Below are 17,272 nucleotides of genomic sequence, written 5' to 3'. Positions count from 1 at the left end.
TGGTATGTCCAGTAGTCCATGTGAAATTGACTATTGGCATCAATCCAGTTATTAGTGGAGAAATGTCTTAGTCACAATTGGTAAGGCTACCTGTGTGTTATGGCATGAAAAAATCACAGAAAATTTGATACTTTTTTTTTCTTGTTTGAGTTTTTTCTGTGTCCATGTTTCACCCCGCAGTGGCGGCTTCTGCAGCTCCTGTGTTCTTAGGGGCTAGCTCACTGCTCCAGGTGTTGTGTCTTAGAGCACCAGGTCACAGCACTGCTCAGGTATGGCCCAGCCATCGCTCCATTGTGATGGAGGGTTGGGTGAGTGAAACTTGGAGGGTGCTGCAACGCCCCCATGCACCTGGTTGCAACACCCAGAGCAGAGTGCTAGGTCCAGCCCCAAGGGACACTGGAGCCAAGTTTAGGGTTGTGACTCCAGAGGTAGATGGTGCTGCTGCAAATGATGATGTCCCCTTGATGATGCAAAGAGGATATTTATCAAAAATCAGGTGGCAGTCAAGTGACTTTTACTAAATTTACTATGACTGTGCCATTTATTTTTGATTTAAAAAAAAAAACAAAAAAACCTGACACATCTGCTGCCCTAACAATTGGTAATCAAACCAGAGGCCAAAACCTGAATACATTTAGAGCCTACGGGCCTGATCCTGCAATGCATTCCCTATTGAATTCTGTTCTTCATTGGGGCCCCATGCAGGCAGTGCTCATTGCAGGATTGGAGCCTACATTTCTGTGGGTGGGATTCCTTAAATTGTGTAGGTTCCTAAGTCTGGGTTTAAGCCCCTAAATCTCAGTTTTAGGCTGTGGTGCAATTCACAAAACTCCCACCAAACTCCGTAGGCATCTAAATTCGGCACCTGAATTTTCAGAGTGAAAGTTCCCTAAACATTTAAGTTTCTGCCTCTGGGTATACACACTGCTGCCTCGCTTTAGGTGTCTGGGTACCTTCTCCCATCTCATCCCCAGAGAGATTCACAAACTAGAGGAAGATAGGTGGTTGGATGCCAGTCTTGCATGCAGGCCTGCTCCAGTAGCTGTGCTCAGAAGTCACCTACCAGATTCAATCCCATTCAGAATCTGACTGGAAGAGATGGTGGGGGTGCCCTTTATAACTTTAAGCTTTTGTGGCTAGAACACTCACCTGGGATATGGGAGACGAGACCCAGGTTCAGTCCCCCTCTGTCTGAGGGGGAGAGGATTTGAACAGGGATCCCCCCATTTCTCAGAATTAGAGCTCAATGATTAGAGCAATGGGATAGTCTGATGTGGGACTGCTTCAGCCTCTCCTGTTCAAGTTGTTCCACTTCAGATAAATAGTCACTGGAGCAAGGGTCTGGACCCTGCATCTCCCACCAAGCTCCAGAGTCATTCTATAGCTTTCGCACTTGCATGTGCCTAATGACTCTTTATTTATTTTATTTATGATTAATAATAAAATAGTCAATGAGCTAACAGTGATAAAGTGGGCACCACCATCACCTCCTGTTTTCTGTGAAGTAAGGCAGGCACCTAGCTCCTTCTCAACAAACACCTTGGGTGCCTTTGCCTCCTGACTCCAGGAGAAAGGTTCCCAGCTGTGAATCACTGGTAGAGATAGGTACTTATCACCAAGACAGGATCGAGACTTAAGACACAGATTTCATTGGCATCTCCCATTGCTAGCTTGGGTGGCTCCCCACCGACCATGCTGGCTTTTGTGAATCACTGTCTGTGGTGCCTGTCTCAACTCATTCATTTTATAGGAAGCCAACGTGCATAATTGAGGCTTTGAACTGCAGTGTCGTTCCTGTGATTATCTAGGCACTTAAACATTAGGCATTGACACACTTTACATCACAATACTTAAGTCCCTTTGTGAATGTCTAGAGTTAGAACATGGTAGTGGGGTACAGTGGTGGAAACTTGTAGGAATGGTGCCTTGCTTTAACTATTCATTGGGTAGATATGTTCTCCAAAGCTATAAGCCTTGCAACTTTCACAAGCCCAAAGTTTCACTTTCATAAAGATACTACTACAAGCAAAGCAACATTTTAAAACTCTAAAAGCCTTTATTCATATATGGCTGCAGAGCAGACTTCTGCATGATGTTGGCCACGGTAAACTTTCTTCAAAAATACAGGAAAAAGATGATTTAATAAAAATAATGCTAGTTTTAATATAGTATTTCTTTCATGTAAAGTATCAGAGGGGTAGCCATGTTAGTCTGGATCTGTAAAAGCAGCAAAGAGTCTTGTGGCACCTTATAGACTAACAGACGTTTTGGAGCATGAGCTTTCGTGGGTGAATACCCACTTTGTCGGATGCATGTAGTGGAAATTTCCAGGGGCAAGTATATATATGCAAGCAAGAAGCAGGCTAGAGATAACGAGGTTAGATCAATCAGGGAAGATGAGGCCCTCTTGTAGCAGCTGAGGTGTGAAAACCAAGAGAGGAGAAACTTCAGGACCAGACTTCAGAGAGAAACCGCTGAGCTTCAGTTCATCTGCAAATTTGACACCATCAGCTCAGGATTAAACAAAGACTGTGAATGGCTTGCCAACTACAAAACCAGTTTCTCCTCTCTTGGTTTTCACACCTCAGCTGCTACAAGAGGGCCTCATCCTCCCTGATTGAACTAACCTCGTTATCTCTAGCCTGCTTCTTGCTTGCTTATATATACCGGCCCCTGGAAATTTCCACTACATGCATCCGACGAAGTGGATATTCACCCACAAAAGCTCATGCTCCAAAACGTCTGTTAGTCTATAAGGTGCCACAAGACTCTTTGCTGCTTTCATGTAAAGACACTTTTACTTTAGCACACAATATAAGCACGCCATTATTAACCTGTACTGCTTTGTGTGCTTGAACTTCGTTTTATGCACCATAATAACACTGTGACTTATTCATGCTTTTTGTAAAGTTTCTGTTTTAATTAAAAAGGCTACATAATCAACAGCTATTTAATTATATCATTTTCAGTTGATTGCTGTTCTCCTTTTTAATTAATTTCTAGGGTTTTTTTCCTTTCATGTACAAAACTTGTGAAGTTCTCTGATCAAGCCACCAGATGGAGTTCTGAATTTATATACCTCAGACAAGATTTTATCTAATTCTGGGTGTTTGAATTAATAGCTACTGTATTTCTCACTTATCTAAAGACTACACAAGTATAGCTTGATTAGTAAATTGATATGCTTATGTAATGCTTCTGATGAGTCTCCCTTGTTTCATCAGATGTAGAAATAATGTATTCTAATACTTTTAGTGCTGTCTCTGCACATGGTATTAGAATAGTCATAAAAATTGAGCGGTCTTGGTAACGGGTGATACTCTGGACTTCCCAGGAATTACTTTGATAATGCCAAACATTGGAATGTTAATCTTTTTCTGCTTTTTACAAGAATCCTATCACTCTAGTATATCTCTCAGAATAAACTTCACCTGGAACAGGTGCCACCTGACATATTGGCAAGTGGTCACACTGCCAAAATACTCCTGGCAGGCTCTGACTAGCCCGCAAGACTACTAGGAAAGTTTCCAGTTGTCCCTTGAGGCTTTTCATCATTGGAAGAGGCTGCGCAAAACAATTCTATGCTCTTTTGAACTAGGTCTTGGAGCTGAGGCTCGCACATAGAATGTGTACTTGCACTTCCTCGTTTTCTGCCAGCCTCTTCCTACTAGAAGTGCTGGGATGTGATAAGGCACTGATTCTTTAACAGAAGTGCCTAGGAGCAGCAGCAACAGCCACCCAGAAGTGCTGAGGAGCTCATCATCTGGCAAGGCTAAAATAGGTATTTGGAAGACAGGTAGAAGAGGGAAGACCCCTGGTGTTCCCTAAAAGGGAAATAACAGTGTGGAGGGGAGAGTGTAGCAGAATGGTCTGGTAGGTCTGAGGGCAGGTAAACAAAAAAAGGAGGATGGATTGACTGAGTAGTAAACAAGAGGAGAAAGAAATTGAGTTGGAGGAGGAATGGATGGATAGAAAGAGAATCTGGGTGAAGGAAGGAAAGAATAAAACAGGAGTGTTAGGATAGAGGGAAAGAACACCAATTACTGAGCATGTTCTGATTGGGTGATTGGAGGTTTTTGGTGGTGTATGGCTGTGACTGACTCCTAATTAAGCACAGTTGAGAACGCCCGCAAAACAAAAGTTTTAAGCCCATGTAGCTAAATGGATAAAACAAAAGGAAATAGGAGCAAAGACTCTTTGCTCCTATCTTCCACCTCCACACCCAAGCAGTATTGGTTTGTGGAGTGTTAGGGAAAGATTTTTGTTCTAAAATGCTACAGGTTTTGGCTGGGAAGGTAATTTAACCTTCTTGTAGACCTGCAGCCATGCCCTTTGCTTCTTGTCGGCCCCTTCTCCCTTTACCTCTCCTGAAAAGATATCCTTACCTGCCGTCACCTGAAATTCTGAAGGAACAGAACTAGAAGTCTTACATCGGCTCCCAATGTAGATCTCTAGAGTCATCTTAAAAAACACCCAGCCATTTCTAGAGTAACAGCTTGCAGCTTTTCTTTGAACATCTAACTGCGGGAGGAAAGCTGCCACTTCCCCCGCAATCCAGTTGCTACTCACCAGAGCTTTTATGATCAGTTTCAGTTGTTTGACTGGAAAATAGGTAGCTCTGAAAGTTGTAATTAGACACCCTGCTTTGAAGAAGTTAGTCATCTTAAATCCATACTTAATCAAAAATGCTGAGTATATGCTGCTTCAGTTGACTTCATTTGTAGTGTGGGTGCTCAATGCCTTTAATATCAAGGCTGCTTTCAGTTAGATGAAAAAAGAACAGGAGTACTTGTGGCACCTTAGAGACTAACAAATTTATTTCAGCATGAGCTTTCGTGGGCTACATCCGAAGAAGGGAGCTGTAGCTCACGAAAGCTCATGCTGAAATAAATTTGTTAGTCTCTAAGGTGCCACAAGTACTCCTGTTCTTTTTGCGGATACAGACTAACACGGCTGCTACTCTGAAACCTTTCAGTTAGATGACTAATTTTAAACCAGAAACTTAAAGTTTAGCTGCTTGCTGCATTAGGAGGGATAATCAGGAAGCTAATATAGATGAATAAAAACATACATTCGTTTGTGCAATAAAGTAAATCTAAAATAAACCTTCCCACTTTAATTCCAAAAAACAAATGAACTGATCCCAAATATGTCTCTCACACAAGCATTTACAAACAGCAGAGTGCATACGGGTGAAGAAGAGAATAATATTGCTGGAGGGAAAGCCATTTAAAATGGTAGAGTTCAACATCACAGCTGACCCCTCTGGTTGCCAGTTAAAGCTGTAGGTTGGTGGCCAAGTTGGCCCTATTTGGCTTGTTCAGCTTTAGACCTATATGAAATACTTGCAATTAAATTCTAATATTTCAAAATGTAATATTTTTTGCTTCAGTGGGGGACAGTGTTTCTTAGTGGATAGAACACTGGACTGTGAGTTTGGGAGACCTGCATTCTAACCCCATCCAAGCCACTGGCCTGCTGGGTGACCTTGGGCAAGTTGCTTCACTTCTGTGCCTCAGTTTCCCCATCTGTAAAATTGGGGTGATGCCTCCTTTATAAAGTGTTGTGAGATCTACTAATAAAAGCACTATATAAGCACTTCAGATTGTGAGTAGTTTCACCTAGATGACTAAAGTTGCATGGTGTCTGTTCAGAGAGGACTTTACAGAGTAGAGTGCATAGAAGTTCTGTTTTAACAATCTTTGCATCAAACACATTTTTAAATTTTTCATTTGAAAGCTAACACATTATGTGAACACATCACTGTACAAAATGTTAAGGCCTCATATTGGCCTGAATCACATTTTCAGTTGGGGAAAAAAGTTAGCTAGTTTCACACAGTCTGACTCAATGTAAACTGTTCAAACAGCTAATTCTTTCCTAATGGGGGTTTTATAGTTTTGTAACTTCTAATTTTGCTGTGATGATTAGGCTCTCTGTGGCATGTAATCTAAGGCTCTGACTCTCCAAAGACTAAGCATATGCTTAGCTGTAAGCATGAGAAGTCCCAGTTGTAAACTCTTACAGGATGGGGGCTCTTTTGATATAGAAATGATTTCACTGATCTGTTGTGCTAAACTTTGTTTCAGTTTTAAGTCAGTTTATAAATGACATAAATCTGGTATTTTTTTCCTCTGTTCTTGGACGGTAGAACTGCTAAAATAAAACAATGGCAATTAGGGATAATTTGTATATTACTATAAGAATAAAATTCAGATATAGGAAGTCTGTATAGTTTGTAAAACTACGAGTTATGGAGATGTGTGTAATGCTGTAGAATTCAGTTTTACCTTTTGAATAAATACTTTTTTATGTTATCTTTTTTAACAGAAAAAAGACGGGACCCACCAAATGGTAAGCTTTTGCATAGGGTTACTTCAGTTCTTTTTCTTAACTCTTTCATATTTAGACATAATCACTGACTTTTGGCTTTCTTTAACGTAACCTAATGGTTGTATTAAACAGTCCTGAAAGGATCAATTCCAGGAAATCAGAATTTTAATGTTTACAGGATTACTTACCAGTACAGAAGTTCATGACCACTACCAGTGAAGATGAGGGGCAGCTATTGAATGAGATCAGAACTGAGGTTTGGAATTGTCTACAAGTAATGCAAATCATAGATTCATATACAAACTAATTCCAAATTGCAGCAATCAAGTTGCAAACAAAAATTAAATCAGAGGGTAGGCCTTTTATCTTAAAAACAGGAGTGCTTAAGTCTTAATAGGCAGTGATTTAAAAAAAAAAAGCGTAAAATTGACATTTTTAATCTTTCACAAGTATCCACAAGGTTCTGAACTGCAGCAATGAAATTGATCCAAGTCTTGTCAGTTTTGCAGCTGCTTGTAAAAGCAGAACAGGCATTGGAACTACCTATTAATTTAGGAAGACAAACTGCTTTAGTTTACTTTGTGAAGTTTACTGTCTTCTCAGCTCAAAGTGCTACTAGAAACTTGAGGGCACGTGCTTAGCCTGATCTTCCACAAAACTCTTTGAACTTATTTGTAGCTTCTAAGATTACCATAACTTCAAACCCAGCAAAAAATCTACTTTTTCAGTTCAGTTATTTTATGCATTTGACAGCACTTTGTGTACAGTTGATTTCTCTGTCATGCCGGTCCTTTGCACTCCCTTGTTTTCATGTTCAGTACTTATGAGACATCACTCTTGGCCCTGCTCTGAGTGGGAGAGCACACATGCACAATTTTCTCAAGGCACTAGAGTTGCTGTTTGAGTTTAAGACCAGAAGAGTGTCTCCTTCTTAACCCAGAATCGCTGCATGGAGCCAGGAAGTAATGGGCAGCCAGAAGAAGTCCCTTTTTTCGTTTCCCAGGCCCCTGTACAGGGTTGAGGAGTAATGGGAGCCTGTGTATATTCAGAAGTCCCCCTTCAGTTCCACACAGGGATGGCAGTAGGGTGACCAGACAGCAAATGTGAAAATCAGGACAGGAGGTGGGGGGTAATAGGAGCCTGTATAAGAGAGAGCCCCAAAAATCAGGACTGTCCCTATACAATCGGGACATCTGGTCACCCTAGTTGGCAGTGAGGGGAAATAGGGGCTGGATGAATAGTCAGGCCAGGAAAGATGCTTTCTTTTTCACTTCTACCACTACTATGGACTGGGAGAGAAGGGAGGCAGTGAGTGGTGTGTGGGGATGGAAGAAGGCAGTCAGGCATTAGGCTGCAGGGAGAAAGGAGGCATGCTATTTCCACCAGAAAGACTTGAAGACAGAAGTGGGGTAGCCTTCAGCCTCTCCAGGGGATTTGAGTAAACAAACAGTTGCATAAGGGGTGGATCTTTCGGTCAGATGGTAGGAGGAGGCACAAGTGTGTGCATATGCACAGGTGGAGGTGAGGGAGGGGAATTCCCCGATATTGAGCAAACTGGGAGCTGAATGGGATTGAAGCTGGAAAGCAGTGATTCCTGGGAAATGATTTTAAACTGTGCCACTTATTGAAAGGTTTTGCTATCAGAATTCTTTAAAGTAGCTGGTATCAGAAAAATCAGAACTTTTTTGGAATGAAATTAATATTTTCTGCAAAATTTGTTCTGCATTAATTTCACAGTATTTTGTGGAGAGCTCAAAAAGACCTTTGGACACTCAAGGAGACTTAACCCTTTGCTACATATAAATGTTCTAGAGGTGGTTTTTTGTTTGTTTGTTTTATTAGCCTGTGTAGCTTTCCTGCCTATGATCCAGGGCCGAGCTATGACAGATAACATTGCAGCAATGTTCTACATGAACAAGCAAGGGCTTGATTGTCCTCCCTCTCTGTCACGAATTGGTGCATTAGGCCATCACATCACCTCATCTGCTAGAGTGCCTGAATTAGACACCCTAGCAGATAATTCTCATGAGATTGCAAATGTTCAGTCGAGGATTCCAACCTACAGAACACTTCTACCAGTGAGGTCTCCTAGTCGTGGACTTGTTTGCATCAGAGGCAAAGTGTCAATTTCTGTTCCAGGGAAGGTCTGAGCCCTGGATCACAATCCGTTGCTTTCCTCATCCCAGGAGTCTTGAGGGTAATGTATGCCTACCCACCAATTCCTCTAACATGAAGGGTTTAGAGAAAGCTTAAGAAACCCCTCATGGTAATAAATCCTGGAAGCAGCAACTTGGCCTAGGAAACTTTGGTAGGCAGATCTGATGAGTCGATTCAGCCATCAGTAATGCTACTGCTAATTCCAGTTTCCCAGAACAATGAAATACTCCAATGTCTGCAGCTTCCTGATAATCCAAACCAGATGCTAGACGCATGTTCTATGCAGAGCTGCCAAGAGCGGGTTCGGGCCCCAGTGGAAAAAAAAATTTGGGCCCCCCCCAGCAAGGGCGGACTGGCTAAACAGGGCCGACAACCAAGGTACAGAACCTTGGAGTTGGGCCACCAGAGCCCTCAGAGCAGGGGTGCTTGAGTACTGTGGAGAGCACTAACTAGTTCATCTACCAAGGCTGCAAGTAGAATTCAAACAGTTGCAGCAAACCAGATGTTCTTCAACTAATAAGAACATAAGAAAGGCCGTACCGGGTCAGACCAAAGGTCCATCTAGCCCAGTATCTGTCTACCGACAGTGGCCAATGCCAGGTGCCCTTGAGGGAGTGAACCTAACAGGCAATGATCAAGTGATCTCTCTCCTGCCATCCATCTCCATCCTCTGACGAACAGAGGCTAGGGACACCATTCTTACCCATCCTGGCTAATAGCCATTTATGGACTTAGCCACCATGAATTTATCCAGTCCCCTTTTAAACATTGTTATAGTCCTAGCCTTCACAACCTCCTCAGGTAAGGAGTTCCACAAGTTGACTGTGCGCTGCGTGAAGAAGAACTTCCTTTTATTTGTTTTAAACCTGCTGCCTATTAATTTCATTTGGTGACCCCTAGTTCTTGTATTATGGGAATAAGTAAATAACTTTTCCTTATCCACTTTCTCAACATCACTCATGATTTTATATACCTCTATCATGTCCCCCCTTAGTCTTCTCTTTTCCAAACTGAAGAGTCCTAGCCTCTTTAATCTTTCCTCATATGGGACCCTCTCTAAACCCCTAATCATTTTAGTTGCTCTTTTCTGAACCTTTTCTAGTGCTAGAATATCTTTTTTGAGGTGAGGAGACCACATCTGTACACAGTATTCGAGATGTGGGCATACCATGGATTTATATAAGGGCAATAATATATTCTCAGTCTTATTCTCTATCCCCTTTTTAATGATTCCTAACATCCTGTTTGCTTTTTTGACCGCCTCTGCACACTGCGTGGACATCTTCAGAGAACTATCCACGATAACTCCAAGATCTTTTTCCTGACTTGTTGTAGCTAAATTAGCCCCCATCATGTTGTATGTATAGTTGGGGTTATTTTTTCCAATGTGCATTACTTTACATTTATCCACATTGGAAATAGGTCTTGCTGCTGCTTGCGTGAATTCCATGTCTCATTTATGGATGCAAATAAGTTTTTGCTGAGACAAGGATCTATCAAACCTGCGTGCTGTCTGTATTGTTGTGCAGAAACATGGACCATCTTACAGGCAGACTTGGATCAGTTAGAGGCATTCCATGCACGCTGTGAGTGCAAAATCCTGAGCGTAGAGTGGTTTGACTTCATGTGAAACTTCATGATCCTGCTCATTCTATTCAGAAGTTGTTTTGCATGCTTTTCAGCTGAAGGAACATAAATCCACACCGTGTAGAGGTCAAGCATAGGAGTTTTACGTACAGCGCTGATGGAGTGTCACCTTGCTTATTAGGCTCAAAGACACTGTCAATCAATTGATTACAATAGAATATATGAATTTTCCATGGGTGGGAGAAAGTGACAGGGTAGGCAGTTCCACACCCTAGGATAGGTCTAGCAGCAAAACAAGATAGCACAGTCGCCAGTGGTTAAAAGGTTACATAATGTCTCTGCCCGTGGTCTCAAGTTAGCAAGTTAACATTTAATTAATACTTGGATAAAATGTTATTAGTATAAAATATATATGTCAAATTCTGATTTGGGGTCCATAAGAATGAAGCAACTCCTTTTGATTGTCCAACAGGTACATTCCTAGGGATTAAAGTAAAGAAACAGTGAAAGTGTATGGCAATAAAGATTTGTCTGTCTTGTGTTTTAAGGCAGGCATTCCTCCCTGGGAAAGGGAGGTGGGAGGAGGCCATATCTTATACTGACATGTTCAACCTTTCCTAAACTCAAGGTTGGATGTGTAGGAAGAACTTTTTTCCTACAAAAGAAACAATAGGAACAGGGATTCTTTGTTCAATTTGCAACTTGAATCAGACAGTTATTTAGTTCTCAGCTCCAACACTTGGCAGCTTGCTGACTAGGCTTATTTTAGCAAAACAAGATTCTGTTTACCCCAGCTTTCTCTTAGCTGATCACTATTTGCTAGGCCTCTGGTCTCTTGACCAAACTCTCAACTTTGGGTCTGGAAAAGAGCTGGCACAATCCATATACCAGGTTGTTATATAAAATGCATATGGATTTTAACCCTTCATCAGCCATCTTGCCAGAATGGACAAAAACACCCTAGCCACTAGTCTCAAACTCTCCATCAGCATACAAAGCGGGGTATGTCCTGACCCCAGCTGTTGTCACCTGCAGGACCACCCTAGAGATTTGTGGATTTGCAGGATTGAAACAGATCTGTGAACTTCACTACATAATGTGACACCATCAACCATTGTCACTCTGGCTGATGCCTTGGTCCTCAGTAGACTATAGGTGTTTGATCACCCAATTACAAAAAGACACACTGTATTCTCACTCTCGAAGGTAGGTAGGTTTCTGAGGGCCCTAGTCTACTCATTTCCTCTAAGCTCCTCTTCCTTCCTGGGATCTCATTGCACTCAGTTTCCTCTCTCTGGGAAGATGGTATTCCTAGTGGCAGTTATATCAGTCTGCAGAGTAAGGAAGTGCAGCCACTCATGAATGGGCCGTCATACACTGTCTTTCATCAAAACGAAGTTCTCCTTAGAACATCTTTGGTAAAAATTTAGGATGGGCCTGTCTTCATCTGAATCAGATGATCCATTTATCTTCAGTCTTCCCTTGGTTGGCATGGGAATACGGGAAGGATAGACTTCACATCTTGGATATATTTGGGGCCCTCTCCTTTTGCCTTAATGGAACTAAATTATTTGGGATCTCCCCAAGGCTGTTTATGACCTTTATCCATAGGATGAAGTCAGGCAATATTCACCTAGAGGCTTTAAGTGGGTAGCTAATTGTATTGGGGCATGTTATAAGCTAGCTAAATTAGACCTTCCTTTACATACAGATCTTCACCTAGTCTGAGGATGCTCAGGCATCCTCTGCAGCTTCTTTGAGAAATGTACCCACTTCTGATATTTGTAGGGCAGCTGCATGGGGATCATTACATGCATTTTTTAGGCATCTAGGTCAGATGTCCATTTTGGCAAAGCTATTCTACAGTCACTATTCAGGTAGACTCCAAGCACCTTCCTTATTTACATCAATTCACTGTTGTAAGTCACCAAAGTGGAATACACGTGGACAAGCACTGAAAGAAGAAAGAACAGTGATTTACTCTACAGTAAGTGTGGGTCTTTGCCATGTTGTCCATATATATTCTACAACCTGCCTTCCTTCCTGCTACTACAGAGTCTGATAATACCTGGATTCTGTATTGGTGAAGGAACTGAAGGCTAGTTGGCCCCACTCCACACTTTGTCCTCAAGGTTCAGGGATGGCCACAACAGATACTGCTGGTCAAAATATTCTCAACTTGAGATGTGCAAGGGGTGCACCAGAACTGAATACCTATGGACAACTCACCTCTAAGAACCATAGTTACTGTAAGTTAACTAACTATTCTTTCATATAACTTTCTCCAGCTCCTAGAAAGTTCTAGTAAAAAGCAAAAATACATTTCCTTTTTCTAGGAAAACAATTATTTTACTTTCTATATCATCTCAATACATGACTATTTTTATAAAAGATTTTGTGAGCTGAAATATAACCATTATATATACACATAGCGTGAAATCCTGTCCCCGTTAAAGTTAGTGGTCATTGATTTTACTGGGGCCAGGATCTAACCCAAAATGTTTAAAAGTCTCTGAAGTTTTCTGTTCATGTAGAGAAGGCTGACTGTAGAGCTATACTTCGAATAAAAAAATCCTCTGTTTTGGATGACCTTTTGATGTTAAGGATTTAAGATTTCAAAGAGAATTGCAGGATTAAAACCAAATTAGCATTAATGGTTATGTAAAATGCATTAGCCTGTAATTTCCTGGGATTTGTTTTACTCTCATTGGTAATAGCAAAGTCTCTTTATGCAGATTGAAGGAGTTGCTGTGGTTATACTGACGTCATGGTAAAATTCTGGATCAGAAAAGAAAGGGATTTGTCAGAGAATTAGGTTTTGAGAGATTCTAAGAACCACGTGGTACAATTTTTATTTCAGCTCTAATACATTACTACAACCAATTAGATTTATTTTAGCGTTGTCTGCGCTCTGGGACAGATGACATGCAAAGCTTTAAAATACAGAGGATTCTATAAAATACAAAATACTGAAATGTTTTGTACTACTTTTTCTGGAATCTCTTCTGAAGATATTACAGATATTAACATCAGTGGATGCTTAGGGCCACTATATTGTCAAGTACTTCCAAATGATGAGCTCTATTTGCCTTTCTCATCTTCATTTATTGAGCTGTCTACAGCTGATGGGGAAGGTGCATGTGTTATGATGGGTAAAATTTTGTTGGATATAAATATGGCAGTACTAGAAGAAAATGATAGTTCATTTAGAGGTTCTTGTGTTCCTCATGGACAACTGTGGTCTAAACCTGGCGGTAAGCATTCTCATCTGGCTAAAAGTTATTTTTGGTGAATTTTGGAACGGGTATTGTTAATATCAGGGAACCTGCCTAACATTTCAAATATTACAGATGAATAAAGATTAATTATGAAATTATCTAATTCTTTGGACAAGCATTTATAGTTATAGCATTTTACATACAGTGTGTGGGCAGCATATATTCAACATACTGAATGTTTTAAGATTTTGTCTTTCTGTCAGAAAAGGTGAGAGATTAAATATTCTGATCTCAAAAAAAATATGCAATATATTTCCCCCTGCTCCCCCAAGATGATGTTACAAGTTCCATTTGATTTTTGGAATAATTCTTTTTAAGAGTAATATATTAAAGCTACTGCTATCATGCAAATGCATATGCATAATCATAAAAACTAAAAGTAAAATCAATAGTTAAATAAGATTTATGTAGTGACTTCATTTTGAAATTCATCTATATAAGGGAAGCATGTAATTATTAATGTAATTTCGTTTTGGTTTAAGATTTGGCTGCGAGTCAGTGAGCTTCTTTTAAAATACTGTTTTTAAATGTTATCTGCAATGCCACTACACAATCCTGTCAGCTATAGCAATATATTCTCACTGCCCCAGTAACCAAGTACTGAGCATACGATTAGTTTGGATCTTATTTATTCATTTATATTTAGTAAGTCTCTGAAACAATAACACACAAACATTCTTTCAAAGGACAAATTTCAGGAGTCAAACAATACTTAACATATTCAAGGCTGTGCAGAGAAAAACCTTTCCCTGCTAAGGAAAGTCCACTAAAAAACCAGGCAACTAAAAAAGGAGACCTATTAGCTAATACAACCAAAAATACGTTTTAATAACCTTCTTATATTAAAGAAAATGTAAGATAAATAATTCCTGAATTCATTAGTATCAGGAATATCTGTATTTGAATGTAGTCAGTTGCCTTCAGAAAATAAATTCTAGTTGTTAATACTGAGTGCTCTATTTTTTCAACTTATCAAAGTCAGATGTTCAATTTATATTTAATATTGCATCCAAAACAACTGTTAGAACATATGCTAAAGTTGCAAAGTCAAGTACCCAAAAGTTAAGAAATGCCAGAATTAAGGTTTCTTGTACAACTTTAATCAGCCACCTTGTGTGATTGTATTTGCTAGACAGCCAAGGAATATTGAGACCTGTGATCCTAGGTTCAGTTCTAAATTCTGGAGAGGAATATCCTGTAGTGACTACACACCGTTTTGTTTGTGTCTTTATTTTATTCCCCCGGCCTGGCCCCTTCTACCTCCTCCCTGCTAGTTTGTCACCCTCTTTCCTCATCCATCTGCATTCCAGTGAGGCTGCTTCTTTCTCTATGCAGTCTGGGAGCCAGCAGGAGGGGCATTGAACAGAAGAAAGTCTTGCTCTCATTTCTGGTGCCAGTACCACAACAGCCCTCAGTTGCTGTGAGGTCCAGTTGTTGAGAAAGTCCTGCTCAGCCCTGCAGCCTCAGGATGGAATATGCTCAGCCACTCTGGAGATGGCGCATGCACAGACTGGTCAGCACTAGGAACAGTGAGGGATGGATTTTGGCTGCCAGCCTCTAACAAACCTCTATACTGAACAAGTGCAAACCGACTTTTCAGTGACTTATAGCTTAGATAAACTTGGGCAGACTTCCATGGGACTGTAAAATGCACATCCCTGGTACTATGACAACCCCCTGCCAAACTTCAAGCTCCTGCTCCAAAGCATAGAGAAATTAGTGTGTCAATGAAAAGTTGTAGGAATTTAACAGTGGTAAGACCAGTGTTTTTCCCAAATTTTGTTTTCTGAAATGGCTGAACTGTTTTAGCCAATACTTTCCAGACCCAGGTCCGTCTGAACCATATGCGGTTTCAGCCCAAAAGATTAAAGTTTTCTAAAGTTATAAGCAACTGAAAATAGGGTCTTATAATGCAAAGTGTTGAGCAGCCTTAACTTTCGGCATTGCTATCAGCTCCACTTATAATTAATTGAAGGTGGAGAAAAATATTGACTTCTAGAAACGCAGACACGTGTATTTGGAAGATGTCTTTTTTCCTACAGGGAGGTATTCTAGAAAAACAAGCTAAAAATGATTTTTTCTTTTTCAAGACTGCAGATTTACCTTTGTTTCCGTACCTTCGTTATTCAGTCTTTATCATATGATGTGAAATTGCCCATGGTTCAAACAAAATTTAAAAATTGAAGCATTTCTAACACTGTAAAGGATTTTTATGGATATCTGATACTTTAGGTTGTATTCAGTTAACAGTCAGTTGTCCACCGGTGACGTACCTTCCTGAGCTTGAACAGGGACTAGATAGAATGATCCTTGTGGCTGCCATTTACTTACAACATTAAAGCCCAATCCTGTGAACACTTGTACTGGAATCTAGGACTTGCCATACTTAATCAGACCTTGAGGCTCATCTAGTCCAATGTCCTGTCTCTGACAATGGCCAACAACAGAATTCAGAGGAAGGTGTAAAAACCTTGTAGGAAGTAGTTGTGGGATAATCTGTCTGTCATATTAAGTCTTGTTCTGGTATCTAATAGTTGTAGATTAGCTTGGGCCTTGAGGCATGAGTTTTAATGTCCATTCCAAAAAAATTTCATGTGGATCGCTGAACTGAGACAGTAAATGTTTCGAAATCAATGGGACTACCCATGGAAGTAAGCATAAAACTCTCTCAATAACATTGTTATAGAAAAAATATAAACAGTTTTTACAAAATTATAAATATTTAACTATATTATATATTAAATTTATATGCCTCCTTGGTCTCCTTCCAGTAACCAGATTATTCACCAAACCCTGCTTTTTAAGGCTGCTGCTTCATCTGAATCTCTTTTCTCTGCATCCATTTGTTTGGCTAGTTGTGCTACAAATATATATATTACAAGGAGCAAGTAATTCTGAATAGCTCTAAGAGCTTAATTGGGCAACTCAAAAATAATTTGTGGCATGTGTTTTGTGTCCACTTCACTAAGTAGAGTGCTTCTGTAGAACTCGTTATTGTTTTCCTAAAAACCTATGGCCATGAGAAATAGATCTGTCTTTATAAAGCCATTTTAACTTGCACCGAAGCATCATCAGTTGAACTACTACATTAATATCCTCCTCTTGAATGACATAGTACAAAAGAATGACTCACTAACAGCATTGGTTTGTATAGATGTACAGGTATATCCTTGGCTGGTAAATTCTCATAGTGCCATTGACTTCAATAAAGAGACGACAGCTTACACAATCTGAGATTTTCATAGAATATCAGAGTTGGAAGGGACTTCAGGAGGTCATCTGGTCCAACCTGCTGCTGCTCAAAGCAGGGTCAATCCCCAGATTGATATTTTGCCATAGAGCCCTAAATGGCCCCCCTCAAGGATTGAACTCACAACCCTGGGTTTAGCAGGCCAGTGCTTAAAGCACTGAGCCATCCTTTCGCCCATGTCATTACTCTCCTCTACCTTAGTATCCTCTTTATTATAGTGGAAATATTGACTGAATGAGTCAAAGGACCAAATCCTACTCACCTTACTCACATAAGTGGTCCTATTGACATGAGTAAAGTAAGTTGGAATTGGCTTTTGGAGAGGAGTTTAATTTTTGGCTGCTATCTGGCTATCTACTGACCTTTTTAAAAACAGATTGTCTAGGGTCTAGTGAACATCACAGGCATCCATCATAAAAATTTCAATCACAGGCTAACCTCTGGTAGTCTGAGGATTCTTGTCTCTAGAGATCAGTTGTTTGCCATGATATGATGATAGTGGTAGTACACTGCTACTGACTATATAGCATTTAGTGTTCCCTATTTGAAACACAGATCTATGTACAAGCAAATCTTACTGTTATGCTTCAATGAAAATCATGGAATGAACAAACTTTCTTACTTTTATTTTGTTTGATTTCTTCTATATAAAAATGACACAAAACAA

The 17,272-nt window shown here is 40.3% G+C and overlaps 1 protein-coding gene across 3 annotated transcripts in view; it reads left to right on the top strand.

Moving 5' to 3' along the window:
• Nucleotides 1–17,272, top strand: part of WASL (WASP like actin nucleation promoting factor) — a 79,069-nt gene that overhangs the window by 40,940 nt on the left and 20,857 nt on the right. For all 3 annotated transcript variants that reach the window (XM_039510862.1, XM_039510857.1, XM_039510871.1), the window contains exon 5: nucleotides 6,331–6,354. In XM_039510862.1, the coding sequence (XP_039366796.1) occupies nucleotides 6,331–6,354 (24 nt within the window). The remainder of the gene's footprint in view (nucleotides 1–6,330; nucleotides 6,355–17,272) is intronic.

This window comes from Mauremys reevesii, linkage group 1, assembly GCF_016161935.1.
Source record: "Mauremys reevesii isolate NIE-2019 linkage group 1, ASM1616193v1, whole genome shotgun sequence".
In the NCBI taxonomy this organism is placed as follows: Eukaryota; Metazoa; Chordata; order Testudines; family Geoemydidae; genus Mauremys; species Mauremys reevesii.
The sequence above is the reverse complement of the archived record's forward strand: the minus strand, read 5'-3'. Positions and strand labels throughout refer to the sequence as shown.